At 44.0% G+C, this 21,705-nt stretch overlaps 1 protein-coding gene across 1 annotated transcript in view; it reads left to right on the forward strand.

Moving 5' to 3' along the window:
• Nucleotides 1–21,705, forward strand: part of DLGAP2 (DLG associated protein 2) — a 265,272-nt gene that overhangs the window by 121,680 nt on the left and 121,887 nt on the right. The window contains exon 2 of the mRNA XM_066590331.1: nucleotides 12,577–13,652. Within this exon, the coding sequence (XP_066446428.1) occupies nucleotides 12,648–13,652 (1,005 nt within the window). The 5' untranslated portion in view covers nucleotides 12,577–12,647. The remainder of the gene's footprint in view (nucleotides 1–12,576; nucleotides 13,653–21,705) is intronic.

Genomic DNA, 21,705 nt, shown 5'->3' on the forward strand with positions numbered 1-21,705 from the left:
CTGCCATCACACACTGTGATATTGCCGTGATCTACAATAAGGGATTATTCCTTATAATACTGAGTGCTCCCTTACAAATTTTAACACAGTCTGTAAGGCTGAAAAAGTCATTTGTCCATCCAGTTTAGCCTATAACACCCTATTATTGATCCAGAGGAAGGCAAAAAAAACCCCATTAGGTAGAAGCCAATTTTCTCCATTTTAGGGGGAAAAAATTCCTTTCCGACTCCAATCTGAGAATCAGAATAATTTGGATCAACAACCCATCTGAAGTAATCAGTATGTAACTATAACGTGTGATATCGTATCGCTCAAGAGGGTGTCCACGCCCCTCTAAAACTCTTTTATCAAGTTTTCCATCACCAGGTCTTCAGGCAGAGAGTTCCACAGTCTCAGTGCTCTTACAATAAAGAACCACCCTCTATGTTGGTGTAGAAACCGTCTTTCCTCTAGACACAAAGGATGCCCCCTTATTACAGTCACAGTCCTGTGTTTAAATAGATGATGGGAATGATCTCTGTATTATCCCCTGATATATTTATATATAGTTATTGGGTCGCCCCTCAACCGTCTTTTTTCTGAACTAAATAATACCCAATTTTTATAACCTCTTTGGGTATTGTAGTCCATCCATTCTATTTATTAACTTAGTTGCCCATCTTTGAACCTGCTCAAGCTCTTATATGTTCCTCTTGAGTACCGAGCTCAAAAATGTACACAATATTCTATGTGTGGTCTGACCAGTGATTTGTAAAGAGGAAGAACAATGTTCCTGTCATGTGCCCCTAGACCTTTTTTAATGCCCTCCATTATCCTATTTTCATTGCCAGCAGCTGCCTGACACTGGTAGCTCCAGTTAAACTTATAGTTAGCTAAAATCCCCAAGCCCTTTTCCATGTCAGTTTTGCCCAGTGTTTTCCTCCTTTCATATAATAAAATGGAGAACTTTTTCCTCTTTGCTTTAACGAATTCCCCACAAATATAACAAAATGCATCTGCTGGATGCTTACAACCTCTTGCAGCCATATCTGCGTTGAAACAATGTGAAAGCTCTGCTAAAACAAAATATATAACTGATATACCTGGCTTCGCCCAAGTTAATTTGATACAGGAGTTTACGTGTTGTTCGCACGTAAAATTTTATGAAGTCAAGGTTACTTTAGAGGAACTGAGGAATAAAATATGTATACATATAGAGGAGTGTTAGATTCTCCTCAGGTAGCATGTACCGATGTTCCTCTGCAGAATGTACCACCCCTCCCACTCTCCTCATTTAGGACCTAAAGAATGGTCATTCCAAATTTCTTGTTTGTATGACAGTGGGAAGTTACATTACATAGGGGTACCAATACTTTTGCAATTAGCATTTAATAATCAAGTTGTGACCCCTTTACTTTTCCTACTTAGGAGTGAGATCTCTCTCTCCCCCTGCTCACCTCCGACGCCCCCCAAATCTTTTTGGATGAGTAGGCAGCTACTCGAAAAAAGCATTGCTTTTTCGAGTAATTGCCTTAACCGAGCATGCTCACTCATCTCTAGTTGTTACCCCTTTACTTTTCCTATTTAGGACCTAAAGAATGCTTGTGCCAAATTTCATGTTTGTACAACATCGGGAAGTTTGAGAATTAGATTTGTTACATTACACAGGGGTGCCAATACGTTTGCACTTAGCATTGACTAATTGAGTTGTGACCCTTTTACCTTTCCTATTTAGGACCTACAGAATGGTCATGCCAAATTTCATGTTTGTATGATATCGGGAAGTTAGAGAATTAGATTAAGTACATTACATAGGGGTGCTAATACTTTTGCACTTAGCATTAAATAATCAAGTTGTGACCCCTTTCCTTTTCCTAATTAGGACCTAAAGAATGTTCGTGCCAAATTTCATGTTTGTACGACACCAGAGAGTTAGAGAATTAGTGGCGAGTCAGTCAGTGAATGTGTCAGTGGACAAATGCCTGAACACTGGGATCCCCATTAAACATGAGATGCCGTAGCCTCTCCATATGAATGGAACAGCACTACAGATGATCGAGCATGCTCGGTTAGGGCAATTACTCAAGCGAGCATCGCCTTTTTCGAGTAACTGCATACTTGTCTGAAAAGATTCGGCGGGCGGCGGGGGTGAGCGAGGGGTTGCCGGAGGGAGCATGCTCGCTCTTCTCTATACAGCACCTAAGCATTCATGTTGCTAATCCATTCATCTCTATGGGGCTGTTGCTGAAAACAAATATAGCATTCAGGAAAGTCCGGCAGTTCCATAGAGTTGAATAGAGTAACAGCTTGCTTGCTTGACTGCCACTCCATTCATATAGGAGGATATGGAATCTCCTGTATCATAATCATGGAGATCCCAGCATATGGATCCGCACTGATTAGATACTTATTCTCCTTTCTCTATCCATTCTGTGAGACATTTCTACATCAAATTGTAGTCACTTAATACTTCTGCTTTTGCATTTCATGATTGTCCTAAAAAGTAGAACAAAAAATACTCACTTTGTTTTAAAGGAAATCTATTGGTGGAAATGAAACCATTGAAATCAATGGCTTTGTTTAGTCCTCTTATGCGGCCATGCATTACGGGAATAAACCACGCCAATGTGTTTCAGCCATAAGACTCATACCGCTGGATTCAGCATCAGCTCCCTTGAGCCCATAAATTTGACTTATGGGGCTAAGAGAGACTCCCTTTAAGTAGTTGTATGAGATCAGAAAGAAAGAACAGCTTATTTTTTTTAATCAAAATCAGTCCCCCCTTTATCTACAGTACATGTACAAACAAGCACAGACCATAGGCAAGAGTAGAGCTGTTTATGAAAAAAGTCATGATAAGGTCCCTTTAAACTATAAATATATAAATGCACTGACGTACAACCACTCATATAATATCATACAAGACTATAAAGGCATTCTATTTCATAGCATCCCCCTCCATGTTTCCATTTCAGTCATTGGGATTCAAAAACTAAAGTCATTTCCAGTAAAGGGCTTGATCCTTGATATCCTGTTGAGTAAGAGTTTACATCTCAATAGCGTAATTGTTTTCTTGTTGAAGTATAAAATTACAAATAATAACAGTTTCAGTAGTTTGTAAGAAATTAATAAAAGCAAAAAAACAAAGCAAATTGATTTGTGGCACATTTTGAATAATAATGACAATTATTTTATTGCTTAATTCGCAACACCCAATATGCGTGGCAGCAATATAGACATATCTGCAGTAAACATTTGCTGTCTTGTCTCAAGCAATTACTTCACGCTAAGAAGCTAATCATTCTGTACTGTAAGGAAGATAACAGTGAAATCTCTCACCATTTATAAATAATAAGGCTACTGTAGCAAAATAATTCAATTGAAAGTAGAACTCTGCACAGCGCCTGCTTGTAAAATCTGAAAACCGGGAGAATATATTTAAAACATGCTGGAAGGGGATCGAGATGGCTCCTCGTCACCCAAGCCTTGTGTTGTGTCAGTATGAGCTTGACTGTGCATTTGGTCTTCTTTGACTCTGATGGGTGTGTCAGCTGTTGGTATATACCTGGGGGCAATTAGGGAGGGTGTTTAGTTCCCTCTTGGCCTGGGTTCTATGCTGGACAATCTCAGGTCCGTCTGCTTCTGCTGTGAAGTGAGGACATCTCTGGATCTAGTTTTTGTGGTTCTTTCAGTGGCTCTTCAGATAAGTTCACAGATTTATTACTGAGATTTATTCTTTGAGGTTTTGGTTTATTCTTATGGTTGTTTTTCTTTTGTCCTTTATCAGGGTTAGTGAGTGGCACAGGCATGAGGGTGTATGCATCCTTATCAGGGTGGGCATCCAAGAGTAGGCAGGGGTTATCACCCTCTAGTTCCCCTTAGGGAAAGTTCACCACCTTTGTTTATTTTTTCCTTGTACTGCAGGGGGTTCCTGGTAGTGTGGTGTGAATATTGCCAGAGAGTTTATATTTTGGTTTGCAGTTATTGCACGCACCAAGTAGGCATGACAGCTTGCAGCCATCATCAACGTTAATATTAAAGGAATTAAAAGGTTTCTCAAAAAAAATAAAAAAGTAAATAAAAACACTACTTAATCCCCTACCAATCTAGTGCAGATGCTTCGGCAGTGCACCCAGCTAAGGGTGAACACACTTGGTAAATACAACGGGATGTCTATAAAGTTGCAAATATCTGCCTTTGACCCCCAACTGAAAAGAACTAAATCATGCAGTATACACTTTTATTTTCTGCACAGAGTTTTATTGAAGAGCTGACTACTTTCCTAAATGCAACTAAGTCAAAGGTCTACCAACAGATACCTGCCTAATGCATGTCAAAGGAACACTCTTTTGGAATATATCTGGCTAAAGCTAGTCTATGGACATGTTTGCCGTACACTTCTGGATAACCTCACAGTGTATATACTAAACATAGTGCATTAGTGGTTCACATCATGTACTGTGGTATGTTTTGTGTTAGCTGTATTGTCCCTGCAACAAAATCACTAATGAAAAAAGAGGAAAAGCCTTATTCTTCATATTTTTTACTTTCTCTTGCTTTACAAACGAATAGGAAATGTATTTTAAATGTTAAAAGGTAATGTAGAGTAGTCTTCAATAGAAGCAAGTATGTAATACCATGTTATTGCTCTAATAAGTAATATAGTTAATATCTGACGTAAAGCTGAATATTTCCCAGGTGTATAATATGCACTCTATAGCTGAACATTCAATGCCATCTAGCTGTGCTTATTTTACTTTCCAGTGCTCTAACTAATATTTTACATTCTACACGTTTATTTAGCAAAGAGGAGAACAATTGTACATTTGTATTATGCTCATGTGGCCTTAAGGGGTTGTCCCAGTCATGTAAAGTGCATCTGAATAGGTTCCCCATGGTGTAACGTACCAAAACAGCTGATTCTCTCCCCGGCTCCTCGCTCATCGGCCACCGACAGCTCCTGGTCTTTTACCTAACATCATCTCTACAGGCTGCTGTCAGCCTAAGCCTTTACAAACAAGCTGCTGCAGCCAATGATAGTGCTCAATAATTATCACTGAGCACCGTCACTGGCTACAGCGGCAGGTTTATGGTACGTCCCAGGCTGACTGCAGTGGAGACCAGACCTGCGGCGGGGACAAGTGGGAAGTAGTAAATATCAGCTGTTTTGTTATTTTACACCATGGGGGACCCGTCTTGGTGCACATTACATAACTTAGAACCCCATTAATGATAGAAAAAAATAGATATGTAGTACTTCACACAAATTAAAGGCTATGTCCATCTCTGCAATGAGTTTTTCTATTGCTCTGATATATCTAAAATAAAACAGTCCTCATTAACCCTTTCAAACCCACTGTCTGATGTCTAAAGACATTATTATTTAAGGCTGTACAGCTCCGATGTTGGAAGACACATAGTCGGGGTTCACTTACTGTATATTGACAGCTTCTCTGCTGTCGGAGCCTATCCAACCTGTCACCTCATGCAGTACTGGCTTTAGCCAGCAGATAGCACCTTTGTATAATGGCAGAGAAAGAGTAAGCCCCCTAGGAAAACCAGGATACAAATTGGATTGGAAAGGATTAAAATTACTTTACTGCTTTGCATCTACAGATCCTATACAGCCCTCTGTATCTCAGTGATTACAGACTATAATCAAACCCTGTGTGTAGTCTGATTCTGCAGTCAAGTGCTAGTTTCTTTCATCTGCCCCTCTTTTAATATCCATACATTAGTATGGAAAGTGCGTAGATGGCAGAAAGTAGAACATGACTACAGGACCAAACTGCACCCAGGGTTTGATCAAAAGAAAGCAAGACAGCGTGGTACTCACCAAGGCTGGATTAATCATGGTGCAAATGGAGCACGTGCTCCCCCATGGTCCCCCTATGTTAAGGGGGCCCCTGGCTGCCTGCTCTTCAGTGGGCAGAGGGGGGGGGCATCATAATAGAGTGCTCCATGCTGTGGGCAGCCTTAGTCTGGCCCTGGTACTCACCACTACATAAAGGTCTTCTTTAGTCAAATTCTATACAAGTAGTATACAGAAGCCAGAGAACTCCACTTGGCCTACAGCTGCTTCACATTACTGTGCTGCTTTGTCAAGGCAATGTTGATAGTACTGACAGATCACCATAGTTTGATTTGCATTTGTATGCATAAAGACCAGCAGTCCAGTGGATTGGCAGTGATGTGCCTATTTGGATAACACACGCAGTGCTTGTTTCTAGTTTGTCACTATGTAGACACAGGCTTGCAAAAGAGCTGTACACACAAAGCCCTAGGAAATTTTTAATCAGGACTATTATTTGACATGCACTGAAGCAATACTCATTTTTGGCTGAACACCGAATTCCCAGTGGTTATGTACTGTGTAGGGAAGCACCTTAAATATATATTATATAAGAAAACATGTTGTATATAAAAGACTGTAATACATATAATCAAATCATAAAGACTTTAGAAATGGATACATTCTAAATATATTTAGTATTATGAATAAATATATATAAAATACAATATCAGGTCATCTTTCCTTGATTCTTACTAAAATTTACTTGGAATTTGCTCTATTTTTATTTCAATTAAGTAAGATAATGGCATTTATATACATTTTTACATAAAAGATGCTTACGGTGATATTATGATCTAAACTTCAAGCGGGATTCTGGACATTTACTATTGATGACGCATATTGAAGTCATCAGTAGTTGATCATCAGTGGTCCATCTCTATGTATCCCTGTCGATCGGCCGGAAGTGTAATAGATGGGGTGAGTAACTGAAGGGGTTAATAATGGACGGGCAGTATGTTCCCCCTCGATTCAGATGTTACACCTAGTGGGACATGGAGAAAACCCAGGATGCAATATGATCTCCAGCAAGAGTAGTTGCTGGAGATGTTTTGTAAAACATGTTTGGGCCTGTTTTTTTTGGAATGGATGGCAGGCTTGGTAGTGGGGCTGTCCATTCCACCCCCTCCACTCCAGGTTTTGTGAGGGGAAGGCAAGATCCCTAGGTGTAGAGGCTGGGTAATTTCCTAGCCCATAAAGTCTGCAAAGATGCAGACAGAGAGGAGGCCGGGTGCAGCTAGATGCTGGAAGCTGCTGTTCTCACGGGATGCTATATCCTCGACCCAGGAAAGAAACTGGACTGTGTGCATTTGTGTGGTTTTACGTGTGGCTGCCGCAAGCCATATGGGTATTAGTGTACCTTGACGCCACCGAAAGCTAGGGGTTTGAAAAGAGGAACGGCTCTCTCACACCCCTAGCTCCTGATAGACTCAAGGCACAAAGGTCGTAGCAGCACAAAGTGGGTTGATTTGTCCCATCGCTGCAGCTTTAGCCTCAGGCTTACAGTACTTCTTAGCCTTACATTATTAGCTGTAAATGCTCCCATGTTACTGCTGTGACAATGTGGGCCAAAGAACGATAGTAACCCTCAGGTTAAGACTGCAGCGATGGGACAAATGTATGGAGATGCTGGAGCCTCTGTGCTCTATGTCGGGCAGCATTTCTTGACTGCGCGCTACGCGGCCGCCCAATCAGCTCTCCTTTCTGTCCCCCACTGTCTCCCCCACGGCCGCCAGCTGTGAGGTCTGTTCTGGCGGATGCATCACTGCACTGTAATGCCCTCACCTCTCCTGTTTGGTCCGCCACCACCTCCCTCTCGGCCGCCGGCTGTCAGGTCCCTTCCACCAACTGCATCACTGCAGTGTGACGGCCGCTGCGGGAAAGACTGTCACATAGTTTTGGCCACTGTGAGGGGGGTTTACGACTTCTGTGCCGCCGCCAGATAAGCCACTTGCTCCAGGGGCTTTGTGCCTGCAGCACGGCTGAACACCATATGCTGTTTGGCTTTACATTTAGTGGGCTTGCAGGACCTGCAGGCCAACACCATGTCCAGCTAATCAGGTACAGGGGGCGTCACCCCCTGTCAATCTTGACTCCACCAGGAATCCTGGTGGCGTAAAGATACACTAATACCAGCCGTATGTATAGATAGGGAAGAACTCTGTATAGTAAGTGCTGGATAAGCAGGATTTTGCTTATGCCTGAAGTTAAGGCTGTATTTTGTTTATTGTTCTGCTTTCTAATAAACACAGGCCAAGCCTCTATGGACTTTATCTGCTGTTGTGTTCTCTGACTGCCGCTCACTGCAACCCCGTGCTCTACCTGAGCTGACTCTCCCACAATGGCTTCACTCTCATTGAAATCAATGGTAGCAATGCTTTCTATTACACATCTGGCTCCTCGCAGTGGTCAGAGCAAGTGTAATAGAAGGCATTGATTTCACTTTTCTTATTAATCTGCCAACAAATGCTAATTTTCGTGGAGTTTTTCATCTATAGTGCTCCATGGCCATCAGGAAAGCAACTTCTATTCACACACTTTTGGGACAGCACAACCGCATCTCCTTTCACTGCTCTGTAGCTATTGGCTAGAGTGACAAAGCAACTCGATCGGCCTTAGGTTAAATGCCACCCTGTGCGAAATTTCTTTTGGCTATCCACATGAGAAGACCACCTGATTAAATGATCTAGACTAGCTGTAGCCCTTTAATTTGCTGCAAAACATCCAGACCTCCAGCAATTCAAATAAAGGATACTATAGTAACCTGCATTGAGTTGAGCAGAAATACTGGAGATCTGGATGTTTTCCATAGTAATATAGATTATAAAATACACTCATATTACAGCAGTATGAAAGCAGCCAACATCTCTTTCTGAACAAAGATACTGACAATCCATATGAAAGAAACACATAAATATGGTAGGGCTTGAGAGTTCAAAGATGGACAACCAAAATCATAAATTCAATGAGCGGACTGCAGCACCAAAAAGATTATCCAAATTCAGAATGCTAAATACATTTAGACCCCACTCCTAAAATTAATTGGGATCCCTAAATACCATCAGTCACCAGACCAGACCCCCAACCTGAATCCAAATCTCAGACCAGACCCAACTGCACTCTTCATCAGCTCCTGTTCACTTCTAGGTGCCACTGCACTAGGTAGTTACGAGGCTCCGTATCAGAACTTTGTGCTCAGTGCTGGTCACATAAAGACCTACTGTGGCAGCATTTAGAGATGTAGAGGAGTCAGAAGTGTGAAGTGATGGCAGGTATTATCTAAGGTATCTGATTTGCATCACTTATACAAGTCAAATTCAATAGATAGCGGCCAGTGGTAGGCTCACATACCTAATACACACACTGCATACATAGTACATAGTCTATAAACTCTGCATACCCTCCACACATTCAATACGCTCAGTATGCACTACACATATACTATACAAACACAGGGCCACATTAAGGCTACACAGAGTAAGGAGTAGTTGATTATGAAGGTGTCCCCCCATACTGCTGCTCTTTCCACCCCCTTACCCCACCGCGCCCTGTTAATCCTTGTGGCACACTGTGCCACACTTGAGGCCATGCCCCTTTCCCACTAAGCCACACCCCCTGTAGCTTGTAAAGTGTATATATAGATGCGAAAGCCCTCACTGATTTTTCACTCACTGAATGACTCTTCTCTAAGGGCTTCTTCACATTAATTCGGGTGAAGCTGGGTATGTCAGCTGGTTTTATATAACTGTGTACCCTATAATTTCTTTTTGATTCTGTTATATCACAGCAATGGCATTGGATTCTGTATAAGAGAATGCTTTGTCCCAATCTTCCCAAAGGATGACTAAATGCCATGATCATGGCTGCTGTTGATTCACACCGCTAACTACTATATATCAGACGATTACCTAAGGTTGTATACATTATGCCCATATTTGCCAGTAAGTTAATGATGTTAGTAGATGCTGCTTCCTAAGCCTTGAGTGATATATGAATATCATACAATTCTTCATCTCTTTGAGTATTGCACATTTGTGTGGGTCCTGCAGTTTTGAAAAACGAAGTGAAGCCAATGATTTTCTTGTCACATTTTCTTTCCTCTGCATTACAAATCATTTTAAGAATAACAGATCATTTACTGGTTTATAGCAGACAAACATATTGGAAAGGCTAAAACATACAACTTCTCAGCTATAATTCCACAATGATACAGTTATAAATGTTGACATCTTGAAGGTTCTACAATATTAGTTACAGGATGAATGCTAAATCGCTGCGACAGTCAAACTGTGCGTGCAGTCAGTTACTAAACAGGAAAGGTTTCCGAAATAAAATCTGATGAGAACGTGCCGTGTTCAGGAAGGAAAATATTTACAGTATATACGGCCCAAAGGTTTTTTTTTTCTTGAGGTTTGTGGTTATATTGTTATTCATAGTCTTGTTTGAAGAAAACTAGAGGAACTTTATCTGGATGACGGTTCTAACCCCCATATTGCCCATGTGTGTTGTGTCCATGGAGGGGAGGGTGGGCGACGGCTCTTTATCTCTAAGGGCTCCTTCACACTGGCGATAAAATTGCACATTTTCTGAGCAATGATTTTCAATGGTTTCATTCCTATTTGCGATGTTTTTACTCGTGATGAGGAGTGAAAAGAAATCGCAACATGTCCTATCTTTCTGCATTTTGCTGTTTGTTATCTCACATGTTTCCGTATGGAGCTTCCTTGTTATCGCATCGGAAATCGAACATGCGATTTTCATGCGGTGCAATGCATTTTTTTTAACATTAAAAACTCCTATTGTCTATTGCGATGGCAGTGATGTTTTTGCAAGAAAAAGCATCGCTGAGGTATCTTTCACACAGGCTACAAAATCATTTCTACAAAACGCATGTATGTGAAGCCCGTGGTTTCTAATGGAATGTGAAGCATGTATGTGAAGCCCGTGGTTTCTAATACAAAAGATCGCTCATGTGAAAGAACCCATTGGAAACCATGGGCTTCACATACATGCGTTTTGTAGCCCGTGTGAAAGAGGCCTAACGCTCAGATATCTCATGAGTAAAATCTCGATCGTCAGTGTTATGACCCGAAGTCAATTGACAAGCTCCTCCATTTAGAACCACATGGTAATGAGGCCAGCGTTCTATTGAGTGAGTGTATTTGATTATATGTGTGTGTGTGTATATGTATATATGTATATATATATATATATATATATATATGTGTGTGTGTGATCTGTAAGGTTGTAAGTGTATTGCTTGATAAAGGTGCAAGCCAAAACGCTTTGCGATAAAAGTTGGTATATTTCATACCATTCCTATAGTGGATCTACCCCGGATCCCGTGAGCGCTGAATCTCCTTTTTTCCTTCCCTAATTCTTGATTGCCAGTGTGAAGGAGCCCTAAGTTGACCAAACACATATGAAGAAAACATCCAAGACCTATCCTTTGGTCAAAATTGGTGATTATAATACTTCATTCTGCACCAAGTGCTAAGAGATCTTTTCTGAAGGCATACTGTAATCTTTGAGCTTCAAAAATCAAAAATGTATACTTGCATTCCCAACTTAGCAGACAACCGCAAAGATTCTTTCTCCTATTTAACTGTACACAGAAAACATTCACTATTTGTTGTGCACTATATTTGTGCACTATATGCAGAAAGACAGGTTCTGATTAAGGCCGATTTCACATGGACGGGTCGGATTCCACATGCCCACGGAGGAATTCAAACCCGGTCGTGTGAGACCGGCCTAACACACATAGACAAAAGACTTTTCTCCTCAATATATGACAAATAAGCATTCAATCCTTTTCTGCAAAGCCAGTTTTCATTTTCCGTTGTCATTTTTTTCATCCTTGCTTTCCAAAAGCTATAACTTCTTTACTTTTCTGTTGACTTAGGCCAAGGTGAGCTTGTTTTGTGCAGAACTAGTTGTATATTTTAATGGTACCATTTAATTTAACACATAGTGTATTAAGAAAACTTTTACGTAGGGTAGAACAGAAAAAACACAACTCTGTCATAGTTTAGTAAGTTTGGTTTTTACAACATTCAGTAAAAATTACATTAAGGACTCAGTCACCCGGGCGCAACCGGGTGCCGATGCGCCTGTCTTCCTGCACGAAGAAGACGTCCGCACTGTGGGCGAGTCTCCGCAGCGCCGGAAGAAAGAACACGTAACCGGCAATGGAGCCGGTCATATGTTTTTTTTTGCAGGTGGTGCGGAGAGTTGTCCGTGCCTGCAGTGCGGCTGTCTTATCCTGCAGGAAGACAGGCGCATCGGCGCCCGGATGCGCCCGTGTGACTGAGCCCTAACTTTTTTCTGTTTGTCAGTACCATTATAACGATACATTTTTATAGTTTTTGTTATGTTTTACTACTTTTGCAAAATGGAAAAAAATGATCTTTGTGTCACCATATTCTGTTGTTGCTGCTACTGTTCTGCACTCCATATTACAATTATGTGAATACAATAGTAGTAGTATTCTTATAATGGTAATATTACTGTTATGTGTATTAAATGCTGTTTACGCGGCTAATCAAAGCAATGAGTATGCCTTAGACTACCAATGCAATACCAATGTATAGTACCCATCAGGTAGCCAGAAAAGCAGTGAGGATGGACCAGAAGATAACTTGCAGTAAAATATCTGAAAAGTTTTCTTATAATATATAGAATTGTTGAAGATGTGATATTTATAATGATCTCACCATACTTACATTGTTTTTCCTTCTTTGCAGATCAACAGCAATACTCATGGTCACCTTCCCAGCACTTCAATGAAGAAAAATATTCTCCCGCCCTTAGGAATATGAAAGGACTATCTGGTAGCAGGAATCAATCACAGTTATGTTCTGGTCATACTTGTGGCTTAGCATCTCCTGAGGATTGTGAACATGTACATGATCATGGGCACCATGGGCAAGAAACTAGGCAAACCTATCTACTTAGTCCTACAGAGAGCTGTCAAATGGACCATCACCGTTGCTCCCCACGGAGTTCCATTCATTCCGAATGCATGATGATGCCTGTGATGATGAGTGATCACATGTCTAGTAGCACTTTTCCAAGAATGCACTATAGTTCCCATTACGAAACCCGTGATGACTGTGCTGTCTCACACACTAGTAGTAGTAAAATTAATAGAATTCCTGCAAACTTACTGGATCAGTTTGAAAAACAACTTCCTCTACATCGAGATGGATTTCACACGTTACAATATCAGAAGACATCCACCGCTACAGAGCAAAGAACAGAAAGCCCAGGAAGAATACGTCACCTTGTTCATTCTGTTCAGAAACTGTTCACAAAATCCCACTCTTTAGAAGGATCATCAAAAGGCAATGTAAATGGTACAAAAGGAGACAGTCGTGGAGATGACCATCATCATGGCCACTATTCAAAGCATAGCAAAAGGAGTAAAAGTAAGGAGAGAAAACCAGACAGCAAGCATAAGTCTGGGATGACAGGGTGGTGGAGTTCGGATGATAATTTGGACAGTGATAGCACTTACAGAACCCCTAGTGTAATGAATAGACATCATGTAGACCATATATCTCACTGTTATCCTGAATCTCTGCAGGGACACTTTGGAGATCTTTCCCTTAAGACTTCTAAAAGTAACAACGACATGAAATGTTCAGCATGCGAAGGTCTTTCAATGACCCCAGAAGGAAAATATATGAAAAGGAGTTCCTGGTCAACACTTACAGTAAGCCAAGCGAAAGAAGCCTATCGAAAATCATCCCTTAATTTGGATAAACCTCTAGTCCATCAGGAAATAAAATCTTCCTTGAGACCATGCCATTACCTTCAGGTAAAATACCTACTGTAATGATGGAGAACGTATGATAATGATACGATGCTGTGTACTTCCTATATTTGAAAGACTTCTCTATTAGGCCCATTCACATGGCTGTATTCTTGGCAGTATTTTGCATCAGTATTTGCAAGCCAAAACCAGGAGTGTGTTATTTAACCCACTCAGTGAATACTATAAAAAATAATAGACCCTGCCCAAATTGCTGTTTTTGGTCAACTTGTCTAAAAAAAAAATGAAATAAAAAGTGATCATAAATGGTGCCAACAAAAACTAAAGCTTGTCCCGCAAAAACAAGATCTAACACAAGTCCATCAATACAATAATAAGAAAGTTATGGGTCTCAGAATATGGAGACACAGACAATTTTATTTTAAAAATAAAGGTTTTTATTTTAGAAAAGTGGTAAGAATGAAGAAAAAAATAAAGTTATAAAGTGTCATTGTTACCATACAATTAATGCTGTAAAAATGAAACCTCCAACCTCAAAAACAATTTTTTAATTTCAAGTTTCTCAATACATTATATGATACATTAAATAGTCCATTAAAAATACAACTTCACGAGTAGAAAACAAATCCTCGTATGCCTATGTTGACGGAAGAATAAAAAAGTAATGGCCAAGAGGTTAATGGAAGCTTGAAATACAGTATGATATGTGAAATCATTACACTGAAAAGTAATTTGTTTTCTGTAAGGCAAATCCGAACATTATCAAGAAAATCAGTCACTGTATTTGTTAGATGAAATAACATGTTGGCCATTAATTATCTTCTGTCCACTAAAAAAGAATTCTAACAAGACATATTCACAGCATATTTTGTTGTAGGAAGGGAAGAGCAGTAGTGTATGAGAACCATGGAAATAGCCAAGAGTGAATGTGCAGCCATTTTTTTTAAAGAGGTTGTCCCACTTCTAGCTGTTTTGCTGCAGGAAGCAGACAGCTCTGTACGTTGTGCAGTGTCCCGGGTTGGTACTGCAGGCTGATTCATATTCACCTCAAGAAGACTCAGCCTGCAACCCCAATCCAGGCCACTGTGCAATGTACGGAGCTGTCTTCTTCCTGCAGCAAAACAGCTAGAAGTGGGACAACCCCTTTTAACTCCAAAATACTGTGATGAGAAACAAAAGCAAGGATAAAAAAGGACACTAGCCTGGCTCCTGTATCCACAGAGGCTTGGGTAATTCCATTCTGGGCTGGCTGCCATTGTACTGACAGGCTCATATACGTGCTGTGCCAATGCATAGCTTCAGGAGGTACCAATATTCATTATATGTGATTACTCTGCACTATGGAGCGCTGTTTCTGTTAATATTTCTAAACACTTTGATGGAGAGAGCTACGCAACCAATTCTTAGCAGCCTTTCCTTCTTTAGTTGGCTAGCTCCTCCAGCTAAACAGTTGTCATTGGACACTCAATCTACCAATAGGTGGGGATCCCATAGGCAAATTTCAAAATCCTAAATGTCTTCTGTCGGAATACCTTTTTAATCCCTTAATGCCACAGGACATGAGTTTAATTCCAGGCTGGGGGGCATTTAACACAACAGGATGTAAACATATGTCCTGTGGATAGCTCAGGCTCAGAAGTGAGCCCACACTATCCCATAGCTGGAGCGGTTGTAATGGCTAGTCAGCCTCCCACTGCAACAGATCGGTGAGAACATCAATGTACATCACGGCATGTAAGGTGTTCACAGAGGGAACGCACTCCCTCTGTGACATCATTGGCACTACACAATGTAATTGCAGAGGGTCAATGGGTTGCCATGGCAACTGCATGCCATATACTGGTGTCCAGGCCTGCCATGGCATGTGATTGCTATTGTGGGTGATACTGAAGTACTGCAATGCATTATCATAGCCATCAGAGCTTTTATGCTTCAAATCCCCTGCAGGGACATAAAAATGTAAAAAAAATAAGTGAAAATAGTTTTTAAAATTTTTTTAAAAACTGTAAAAAAGATCCCACATAACTTGTATCATCATATCCGTAACGAACTGTACAATAAATTGCATGCATGGCAAAAAACTTTTAAAAAATCCCAAAAAAACAGAAGTAAAATTCTTAAAAAAGCAGAAGTAAAGAAACGCAATAAAAATGATCAAAAAAGCCATATAAACCGCAAAATGGTACAGATAAAAACTATGGCTCGTCACGCATAGAACAAGCCCTTCATAGGAGCTTCATAGTAGAAAAAATTAAAAGTTAAAAAGTTATAGGACTTTGAATGCAACGATGTAAATAAAAAAAATTTTTTTAAAAAGGTATTTTATTGGGATAAACCCAAATAAAGTAACCGTACCAGTCTGCAGAAAAAAATGTACATGTCATTTATGCTGCATAATTAAAGGTGAAAAAAAACAATGACAAGATTAGTTTTATCACCCTGCTCTTCAAAAAAATTAAAAAATGTTTAGTAATTAGAGATGAGCGAACGTACTCGTCCGAGCTTGATACTCGTTCGAGTACTAGCGTGTTCGAGATGCTCGTTACTAGAGGCGAGCACCACGCGATGTTCGAGTTACTTTCACTTTCATCTCTGAGACGTTAGCGCGCTTTTCTGGCCAATAGAAAGACAGGGAAGGCATTACAACTTCCCCCTGCGACGTTCAAGCCCTATACCACCCCCTGCAGTGAGTGGCTGGTGAGATCAGGTGTCACCCGAGTATAAAAATCGGCCCCTCCCGCGGCTCGCCACAGATGCATTCTGACAGAGATCAGGGAAAGTGCTGCTAGTGCCGGAGCTGCTATAGGGAGAGCGTTAGGAGTTATTTTAGGCTTCAAGAACCCCAACGGTCCTTCTTAGGGCCAAATCTGACCGTGTGCAGTACTGTTGAGGCTGCTTTTTGCAGTGTTGCACTTTTTTTTTTTTTTTGTATATCGGCCGTGCAGAGCATTGCGTCCAGAGCATTGCGTCCTGCATTTACATAGTCCAGGGCCAGTAGTGGTGGTGAGGCAGGGACAGTGAAAGACATATCCAGTCCATATAGGCAGTGGGCTTTTCCAAAAAAATTTGGGAAAAAAAATCTATTTGGGCTGACTGTACTGCGTCTCTGCTGGGGGCAGTTGTCCTAATTCATATGCAGCCAGCTAAGTGTTACAGCAGGCTTGCGCAAAATTCTTTCCTGGCTCTGCGTTGCCTCTTACATCACCGCTGTCATCCTTTCCAGAGTGAAACAGTCTGCAGTAATTTTACATAGTCCAGGGCCAGTAGTGGTAGTGAGGCAGGGACAGTGAAAGACATATCCAGTCTATATAGGCAGTGGGCTTTTCCCCAAAAATTTGGGGAAAAAAATCTATTTGGGCTGCCTGTGACCGTCCTGACTGTACTGCGTCTCTGCTGGGGGTAGTTGTCCTAATTCATACGCAGCCAGCTAAGTGTTACAGCAGGCTTGCGCAAAATTCTTTCCTGCCTCTGCTGTGCGTTTCGTAAGCGAAGTCAGCCTCCAACCACAGGCCAATAAGCGGCACATTTAATTACAGCGTTCTGTTTCTGCACTACTGGTAATACAGCATGCTAAGGGGTAGGGGTAGGCCTAGAGGACGTGGATGCGGGTGAGGACGCGGAGGCCCAAGTCAGGGTGTGGGCACAGGCCGAGCTCCTGATCCAGGTGTATCGCAGCCGACTGCTGCGGGATTAGGAGAGAGGCACGTTTCTCGCGTCCCCACATTCATCTCACAATTAATTGGTCCACGCGGTAGACCTTTATTAGAAAATGAGCAGTGTGAGCAGGTCCTGTCGTGGATGGCAGAAAGTGCATCCAGCAATCTATCGACCACCTAGAATTCTGCGCCGTCCATTGCTGCAACTCTGAATCCTCTGGCTGCTGCTCCTCCTTCCTCCCAGCCTCCTCACTCCATTACAATGACACATTCTGAGGAGCAGGCAGACTCCCAGGAACTGCTCTCGGGCCCCTGCCCAGAATGGGCAACAATGGTTCCGAATCCTCTCCCACTGGAGGAGTTTGTCGTGACCGATGCCCAACCTTTGGAAAGTTCCCGGGGTCCGGGGGATGAGGCTGGGGACTTCCGGCAACTGTCTCAAGAGCTTTCAGTGGGTGAGGAGGACGATGACGATGACACACAGTTGTCTATCACTCAGGTAGTAGTAATTGGAGTAAGTCCGAGGGAGGAGCGCACAGAGGATTTGGAGGAAGAGCAGCAGGACGATGAGGTGACTGACCCCACCTGGTTTGCTACAGGTCTTCAGAGGGGGGAGGCAAGTGCAGCAGCAGGGCAGGTTGGAAGAGGCAGTGCGGTGGCCAGGGGTAGAGGCAGGACCAGACCGAATAATCTACCAACTGTTTCCCAAAGCGCCCCCTCGCGCCATGCCACCCTGCAGAGGCCGAGGTGCTCCAAGGTCTGTCAGTTTTTCACTGAGAGTGCAGACGACCGATGAACAGCGGTGTGCAACCTTTGTCGCGCCAAGATCAGCCGGGGAGCCACCACCACCAGCCTCACCACCACCAGCATGCGCAGGCATATGATGGCCAAGCACCCCACAAGGTGGGACGAAGGCCGTTCACCGCCTCCGGTTTGCACCACTGCCTCTCCCCCTGTGCCCCAACCTGCCACTGAGATCCAACCCCCCTCTCAGGACACAGGCACGACCGTCTCCTGGCCTGCACCCACACCCTCAACTCCGCTGACCTTGGCCCCATCCACCAATGTCTCTCAGCGCACCGTCCAGCCGTCGCTAGCGCAAGTGTTGGAGCGCAAGCGCAAGTACGCTGCCACGCACCCGCACGCTCAAGCGTTAAACGTGCACATAGCCAAATTTATCAGCCTGGAGATGCTGCCGTATAGGGTTGTGGAAACAGAGGCTTTCAAAGGTATGATGGCGGCGGCGGCCCCGCGCTACTCAGATCCCAGTCGCCACTACTTTTCCCGTTGTGCCGTCCCAGCCCTGCACGACCATGTCTCCCGCAACATTGTACGCGCCCTCACCAACGCGGTTACTGCCAAGGTCCACTTAACAACAGACACGTGGACAAGCACAGGCGGGCAGGGCCACTATATCTCCCTGACGGCACATTGGGTGAATTTAGTGGAGGCTGGGACAGAGTCAGAGCCTGAGACGGCTCACGTCCTACCCATCCCCAGAATTGCAGGCCCCAGCTCGGTGGTGGTATCTGCGGCGGTGTATGCTTCCTCCACTAAACCACCCTCCTCCTCCTCCTACGCAACCTCTGTCTCGCAATCAAGATGTGTCAGCAGCAGCACGTCGCCAGCAGTCGGTGTCGCGCGGCACGGCAGCACAGCGGTGGGCAAGCGTCAGCAGGCCGTGCTGAAACTACTCAGCTTAGGAGAGAAGAGGCACACGGCCCACGAACTGCTGCAGGGTCTGACAGAGCAGACCGACCGCTGGCTTTCGCCGATGAGCCTCCAACCGGGCATGGTTGTATGTGACAACGGCCGTTACCTGGTGGCGGCTCTGCAGCTCGGCAGCCTCACGCACGTGCCATGCCTGGCCCACGTCTTTAATTTGGCGGTTCAGCGCTTTCTGAAAAGCTACCCACGCTTGTCAGACCTGCTCGGAAAGGTGCGCCGGCTCTGCGCACATTTCCGCAAGTCCCACACGGACGCTGCCACCCTGCGCACCCTGCAACATCGGTTTCATCTGCCAGTGCACCGACTGCTGTGCAACGTGCCCACACGGTGGAACTCTACGCTCCACATGTTGGCCAGGCTCTATGAGCAGCGTAGAGCTATAGTAGAATACCAACTCCAACATGGGCGGCGCAGTGGGAGTCAGCCTCCTCAATTCTTTACAGAAGAGTGGGCCTGGTTGGCAGACATCTGCCAGGTCCTTGGAAACTTTGAGGAGTCTACCCAGATGGTGAGCGGCGATGCTGCAATCATTAGCATCACCATTCCTCTGCTATGCCTCTTGAGAAGTTCCCTGCAAAGCATAAAGGCAGACGCTTTGCGCTCGGAAACAGAGGCGGGGAAGACAGTATGTCGTTGGATAGTCAGAGCACCCTCCTGTCTATATCTCAGCGCGTTGAGGAGGAGGAGGAGGAGCATGAGGAGAATGAGGAGGAGGGGGAAGAGACAGCTTGGCCCACTGCTGAGGGTACCCATGCTGCTTGCCTGTCATCCTTTCAGCGTGTATGGCCTGAGGAGGAGGAGGAGGATCCTGAAAGTGATCTTCCGAGTGAGGACAGCCATGTGTCGCGTACAGGTACCCTGGCACACATGGCTGACTTCATGCTAGGATGCCTTTCTCGTGACCCTCGCGTTACACGCATTCTGGCCACTACGGATTACTGGGTGTACACACTGCTCGACCCACGGTATAAGGAGAACCTTTCCACTCTCATACCCGAAGAGGAAAGGGGTTCGAGAGTGATGCTATACCACAGGACCCTGGCGGACAAACTGATGGTAAAATTCCCATCCGACAGCGCTAGTGGCGGAAGGCGCAGTTCCAAGGGCCAGGTAGCAGGGGAGGCGCGGAGATCAGGCAGCATGTACAGCACAGGCAGGGAAACACTCTCTAAGCCCTTTGACAGCTTTCTGGCTCCCCAGCAAGACTGTGTCACCGCTCCCCAGTCAAGGCTGAGTTGGCAGGAGCACTGTAAAAGGATGGTGAGGGAGTACGTAGCCGATCGCACGACCGTCCTCCGTGACACCTCTGCCCCCTACAACTACTGGGTGTCGAAGCTGGACACGTGGCCTGAACTCGCGCTGTATGCTCTGGAGGTGCTTGCTTGTCCTGCGGTTAGCGTCTTGTCAGAGAGGGTGTTTAGTGCGGCTGGGGGAATCATCACAGATAAGCGTACCCGCCTGTCAACCGACAGTGCCGACAGGCTTACACTCATAAAGATGAACAAAGCCTGGATTTCCGCAGACTTCTCTTCTCCACCAGCAGACAGCAGCGATACCTAAACAATACGTAGGCTGCACCCGCGGATGGAAGCATTGTTCTCTATCACAATCAAAAACGTGGACCTTTTAGCTTCATCAATCTGTGTATAATAATCATCCTCCTCCTCCTGCTCTTCCTCCTGAAACCTGATGTAATCACGCCGAACGGGCAATTTTTCTTAGGCCCACAAGGCTCAGTCATATAATTTTTGTAAACAATTTTTATACGTTTCAATGCTCATTAAAGCGTTGAAACATGCACCTGAACCAATTTTTATTTTAACTGGGCTGCCTCCAGGCCTAGTTACAAATTAAGCCACATTAACCAAAGCGATTAATGGGTTTCACCTGCCCTCTTGGTTGGGCATGGGCAATTTTTCTGACATACATTAGTACTGTTGGTACACCAATTTTTTGGGGCCCTCACCTACAGTGTAATCCAATGAATTTTTTGCCCACCTGCATTAAAGCTGACGTTACATCAGCTGTGCTGGGCACTGCAATGGGATATATTTATGTACCGCCGGTGGCTTCCTGGCACCCACCCATGCTGTCGGTCCACACGGAGTTGTAACTGCATGTGTCCACTTCTAAAGAACCCCAGACTGACTGGGGCATGAAGTGTGGGCCGAAGCCCACCTGCATTAAACATGACATTACCTCAGCTGTGCTGGGCACTGCAATGGGATATATTTATGTACCGCCGGTGGGTTCCAGGGAGCCACCCATGCTGTCGGTCCACACGGAGTTGTAACTGCATGTGTCCACTTCTAAAGAACCCCAGTCTGACTGGGGCATGCAGTGTGGGCCGAAGCCCACCTGCATTAAACATGACATTACCTCAGCTGTGATGGGCAATGCAATGGGATATATTTATGTACCGCCGGTGGGTTCCAGGGAGCCACCCATGCTGTCGGTCCACACGGAGTTGTAACTGCATGTGTCCACTTCTAAAGAACCCCAGTCTGACTGGGGCATGCAGTGTGGGCGGAAGCCCACCTGCATTAAACATGACATTACCTCAGCTGTGATGGGCAATGCAATGGGATATATTTATGTACCGCCGGTGGCTTCCTGGCACCCACCCATGCTGTCGGTCCACATGGACTTCACAATAGGGAGTTGTACCTGCCTGTGTCTATGAATTAAAAACCCCGGTCAGGTTGGGGCATGCA

The sequence above is a fragment of the Eleutherodactylus coqui genome, chromosome 1 (assembly GCF_035609145.1).
Source record: "Eleutherodactylus coqui strain aEleCoq1 chromosome 1, aEleCoq1.hap1, whole genome shotgun sequence".
NCBI classification, from domain to species: domain Eukaryota; kingdom Metazoa; phylum Chordata; class Amphibia; order Anura; family Eleutherodactylidae; genus Eleutherodactylus; species Eleutherodactylus coqui.